Below are 5,547 nucleotides of genomic sequence, written 5' to 3' on the forward strand. Positions count from 1 at the left end.
GATATGGTCAGAGTGTTACATTGTGGTAGGAATTTTGATTCCTCCTAGAAATTTCTGTTCTGGTGATGAGAGAGGCAGGGGCGCTGGGCCAAGAGGTGGAGGTGGGGGCTATCTTGGAATTTAGAATCTTTTGGGTCCTTGATTGGCAAACTCTCATCAGCAGTAAAATAGGAGACTGGCCCAATTCCCAGAAATGGGTCATGGAGGTGAAGGTTAAGAAAGAGAGGGAGGAGGTGATGTGGCTTATCTCAAGAGGCTGTGGACTGCCAGTCCTGATATAGAGCACAGGCAAGCAGGCTTTTCTCTGAGGCTGCTTGTTCCCCTGCCTTCCCCTTCTCTGATTCTTACCCCCATCCTTGGCACCAGGGCCTTTGGAGAAAAGGAAGAAAAATGAGTGGGGGAAAAAAAAGAAAGAAAGAAAGAAAAGAAAAGAAAAAGAAAAATTTGTGGGCAGAAAAAGCTGGATACAGCCAAAAGCACATCTGGCCTTCCAGGCTGTCTTCCTTACTTCCTCCTCCCCCCTCCCCCCACAGCCCTTCTTCCTTTTCAGGCTTCTGATAGGAGGGCTGTAGTGGAGCTGAGGGGAAGGTGGGGAATTAGAGTGGGGCTTGGCGGGGCTGGGTGGGGGGGAGAAAGTTGTTCGAAATATTAACTGGTAGTGTGAGGTGGCCTCTTGGCTGGAGCCTGACCACCTAACTTCCTGTTTTTCTTCCAGCTGCCTCCTCCCCTCCCTCTGCTCTGGGCTGGAACTAAGCTGGGGGAGGAAGGAGGAGCAGCAAAGTTGGCCAGGGTCTCTTGTCTGATTCCCTGCAGGCTGGGGGCCAGGAAGGCCTCCCTAAACAAGCAGGCGGGAACACATATAGCCTTGAGTCGGATTGTTGCCTCTCAGCACTTGCTCCTCTGGCCACAGCAGGAACGGGAGGCTCCCGGAAAACCCCAGCTTCTCACCACCTCTTGCACGAGCACAGCTTTGTCCTGGGATCTGAGATCTTTCCATGCAGGAGCAGTCAAGAACTCCGGAGGTGGCAGCAATGCCAGCTACACCGCCTACCCCCCTGCCTCTGGCCCCACCACCCAGCCAGCTGCTGGGCCCTTCACTGCCAGTGTTTGTGGATCACGCAAAACAACCAAGTGAGTGAGGAAGGACTGGTTGAGAGGTAGGGGAAATGGGAGGTGAGGGTGTGAGGTGTGATTTCCCCAGACTGGGGAACAAACATGGGAAGCCCCAGCAGGTTGCCTATCAGGGGGTGTGGGACACTGAAATGTTGATCTGGGTAGGTGTTTTGACACCCCTGATTTGCCTTTCTGTGCTCCTACCATCTTCTCTCTCTTCTCTGCCCCCTACTGTCTTCTTACCCTTCTCTGTTTCCAGGCAAGGAACTCATTAAGCCCAAAGCAATTTTAGGGCGCCCAGTAGAGACACCCATGGACGCTGCTGCTGCTGCTGCTGCTGCTACTGCTGTTGCTGGTGGTGGTGCTGTTGGTGCTTTTGGTGCTGTTGGTGCTGTTGGTGCAGCTGATGCTGCTGACGATTGCCCAGGACCAGGTGCCAGGGGAGTTGGAGTCAAAAACCATCGTTGTCAGGTCTGCCGACCCCCCAGCCAGTTTCTCAAGTCAGGCACTTCCTATTCCTTGTGGAGGCCCAGGGATCTGTAAGGCCCTCCAGCTTCCTCTGTCGCTCCCGAATTCATTCTACACTTCCTGCACTGAGCCTCCCTTGGCAGTTTCTCTTTGTATCCCTTCCTTCGCCCCACCCCAAGTTTTCAAAGTTTTGGACAGAGGATTAAGAAATGTCCCTGCCCCCATCTTGTACATTTAGTCTGAAGTTTCCTGTCTCTGACTCCTCTGCAGTATACCATGGTACAGTTTTTCTCTCTGAGTCACCAGGCATCTCTTAACAGCCCCTAAGAGACATGTTTCCAGGTTAGGCTGTTTTTTTTTCTCCTGGAATTCCTGGGCCCAGGAGATACTTTGGCTAGTCACTGTGACTCTACCTGAGATGTGGCTGTTCTCCTGATTCTCGAAGACCCAGGAGAAAGAGACACCTCCAACTCCCAGCCTGGGGTAGCCTCCCTTGGGTGCTTAGACTGCCACATCATTTCTGTGGCCCTCAGCCCTCTCCCTGCCCTGGCCAAGCCTGGGAGGGGAGAGGAGAGCAGGAGGACCTCGTCCTAACCCCTGTCATCCCTCCTCTTGCCAGCGGATCCGAGCCAGCCGAGAAGCAGGCTCACAGTTTGCCATGGAGGGCTTGGATGATAAACTGATCCTGAACGTGGGGGGCATGCGCCATGAGACCTACATCAGCACTGTGCGGGCCTTTCCAGGAACCCGTCTCTACAAGCTGACTGAGCCACCTATGCCAGGCACCCCCGCTGCTCAGGGTCCACCGGTTCGAGAGTTTTTCTTTGACCGAAATCCTGAACTCTTTGGCTATGTGCTGGGCTACTACCGTACTCGGCAGCTACACTGCCCTGCCAACGTTTGTCGGGATGTCCTAGAGGAGGAGTTGGCTTATTGGGGCCTGGCAGAAGCACCACTGGCACCTTGCTGCTGGCTCAAGCTGAGTGGCAAGGAGACCAGAACCCAGGACTTTCTGTCTTGGGAGGCCTGTGAGAATGCCAACATGGATGAACGCCTTCTGCTGAACCCCATCGACGGCCAGGGACTATGGAATGCTTGGAAGCCGTGGCTCTGGGTGCTTCTTGATCAACCCCAGTCTTCCCTAGGGGCCAAGGTAACTTATTAACAGTGTTGTAGCACCATACTATACACTTTTACTTCCAAAGGGCCCTGCCAAGTTGCCACAATAGCTGCACAACTTGGTGTGGTGCTTGGGCCCTGAATCTACAAACACCTAGGACAATTTGAAGGGATCCTCAAAAAAGGGAGGCAAAGAAGGGTGGGGTCCAGTTAGAGAAGTGGGGATGGCTGGTAAATGGGGGTACTTCTGACATGCCTCTTTTCCTTCAGTGCCTTTCCCTGATCTCCACACTCTTTGCCGTGTGTGCTCTGGTCATCTTCTTCCAGGAAACGGAGGTCCAGCTGGATTACTTCTCTGCCAACTTCACTCCCATGGGACATGGGGTAGGGGTGGGGGGAAACCATCATCAGCAACAGAACAATGGTCTTGTTTACCAACGTGCCCCCCACCTGCTCTACCTGGAACTGCTCTGTGCCCTTTGGTTTGGAACTGAGCTCTTTGCCCGGGCCATTTCCTGCCCTGATAAGGTGCGCTTCCTCTGTAGCCCTCTCAATCTAGCTGACATTTTCTGCCTGTTTCCTGTGCTGGTAGAATTGGTGGTGGGTGACAAGGCTGAACAGCAACCTCGTCTCAGCTTAACACTTGGGGCCATTCGTTCTCTCTATGTCCTCAAACTGGTTCGTCTCCTGGGCTTCCTTGAAAAGTCCCTGGCTATGAGAGTCCTGGTTCATACCCTTCATTCTTCTTGGAAGGAGGTGTGTGCCTTTCTCCTGATTTGGGTGGCTGAGATCTTATTCTTTGGCTTACTCTTCCTCTATGGGGAGCTTTTGGGCATGTCTACCCCAGGTCAGGGTGAGCCCCACTTTGAAGACATCTTTTCATGTCTCTGGTGGACTGTCATAACTCTTACCACTGTTGGCTATGGAGACATCTACCCACTGTCTGCTCTGGGCCAGCTTACTGCTGCTGTCACAGCCACCGTGGGTATGTGCACTGGTGTCTTACTGGTGCCTGTGCTCCTGGTCCGTTTTCAACGCTATTACGCTGTAGCCCTGGCCCGCCAGAAACTGAGGCCCAGTGGTATCCTGTAATGGGCCCATTGATTGGTCAAGGGGGTGGACTCCAACTTCTTCTTGCCAGTTTTTGGTTACAAATAAGGATTTCTGGCTTTGGATTTGGCAAAGAGTTATTCAAGAGTAATCCCAGGCCATGGCAATCTCTGCTAATCAGTATTAACTAGCCATGGTTTGAAGAGAATTTTCTTCCCCGTTATCAGGGTGCATCGTGAAGGAAGGAGTTTAGAGGTAAAGTCAGCTAGGCCTCTGTTACCCCTGCTCCACCCTAGGCCTTTCTATAAATCTTGAAGTGACCAGGAATGATGAGTATAGTTCTTCTTGGATTGGTGCTATATCCCCCTCTCAACCAGTTCTCCCCTCCCATCCTCTCATCCTTGTCCCACATCCCCTTAACCAGACCAAAGTTTAGATGGTGGACTTTTGAGTGATGGTAGCAATAAAATATTAATACCAGTCACCTATGAATATCAATGGTGATTGGTTGTGGGTATTGATAACAACTGTCTATGGATATCTGACAGCAACTGGCTATGAATATTGTTGGCAATCAGTACCAGCAGTACCCCAGCATAGCCAGGTTGTAGCATTAATCCCCATACTTGTCCTGGGACAAATGCTCCATCGAGCCATAAGGAAGCCTTTGGAGATTCTCAGAAACTTCAAACAAATGCGGGTCAGCCAGGTCTGAACGCAGAAAAGCAGTCTAACTCTATGACCTCTTCTTCATCTCAATGTATTTTCCCCCACTCTTTCCCTCTTTTCCCATCTTTGTGATTTCTTCATAATATTTTAGATATAGTATTAACCATCATTAACCACAATATATTAGTCAATATTAACCTCACAATCTCAGCTAAAATAACAATATGTAGTCACTAATAGACATGAAATGTTATTGCCACACATTGCATAAACGGGATCGAGGAAATTGGATTTGTTTGCAAAAATAGGCATGTAATTTCCTCTTCCAGATTTTTTTTACATATTTTTGAATATACTTATTTACAATTCTTTTAAATTTTTTCCAAACACTTTTCAGTACCCACAACGGGTCTACCTCTGATCCTTGCTGCTATTGAATAGTCCCACCTTTTCACCTGTTCTTCTGATCCCCCCACATCTTCTTCTACTGCCTGCATGCTCTTCCCTCCTGGATTCTTTTGTAGTGCCAACAGCCATGCATGTCTCCTGGAACTGGCTTCCAGGAAGGAGAGAACGGACCTACTCAGATCTGACTTCAGGCGAAGCCACTGGGGTGTCTGAGGAAGTGATCCAGGCAACTGGGTTGAGCAGGGAGGTTGAATTAAACTCTCACTGTTGCTGAAGCTGTGAACATAATTCTGTTTACAAAACACTTAAATAAAATATCCTTTGAACTCTCCATTCCAGGGTGTATCTGATTTGGGTGGAAGAAGCTTATGGGCATCAACAGGTATAGGGGTGGTGTGAAAACTAATGACAAGATGTGTGGGCAAATTATTTGAAAGGGTAAAAACAATTTTCTATCTTTATTGCATTTGTTCCACAGAATAAACTATTATGACACACTGTGACGAGGAAAGAACTTTTTATTTTTGGTGGGAACAGGGTAGGGGTGGGGAAGGAGGTAGGCCTGGTAGTTGAGGAATTGAAATAGAAGGCTGGATGTCCTGTTCAGGGCATGGTGGTTGAAACCTTGCACACTTATCAGAGGTGGTAGCTTGTGTGAGGAGAGGTTTCCGTTTAAGAGACATTGAAAGAAGATCAAGATTATGGCAAAATATCAAAGGC

The 5,547-nt window shown here is 49.7% G+C and overlaps 1 protein-coding gene across 1 annotated transcript; it reads left to right on the forward strand.

The window, feature by feature from the left end:
- The first annotated feature begins 654 nt into the window (after positions 1-654).
- LOC136317189 (potassium voltage-gated channel subfamily C member 1-like) lies at positions 655-5,315 on the forward strand. The gene is made up of 4 exons (XM_066249808.1): positions 655-1,131; positions 1,373-1,584; positions 2,201-2,734; positions 2,971-5,315. Exons 1-4 carry the CDS (start codon positions 996-998, stop codon positions 3,790-3,792), a joined length of 1,704 nt encoding a protein of 567 aa, XP_066105905.1. The 5' UTR covers positions 655-995; the 3' UTR covers positions 3,793-5,315.
- Positions 5,316-5,547: the final 232 nt, after the last annotated feature.

Source organism: Saccopteryx bilineata, chromosome X (assembly GCF_036850765.1).
Source record: "Saccopteryx bilineata isolate mSacBil1 chromosome X, mSacBil1_pri_phased_curated, whole genome shotgun sequence".
Taxonomy (NCBI): Eukaryota; Metazoa; Chordata; class Mammalia; order Chiroptera; family Emballonuridae; genus Saccopteryx; species Saccopteryx bilineata.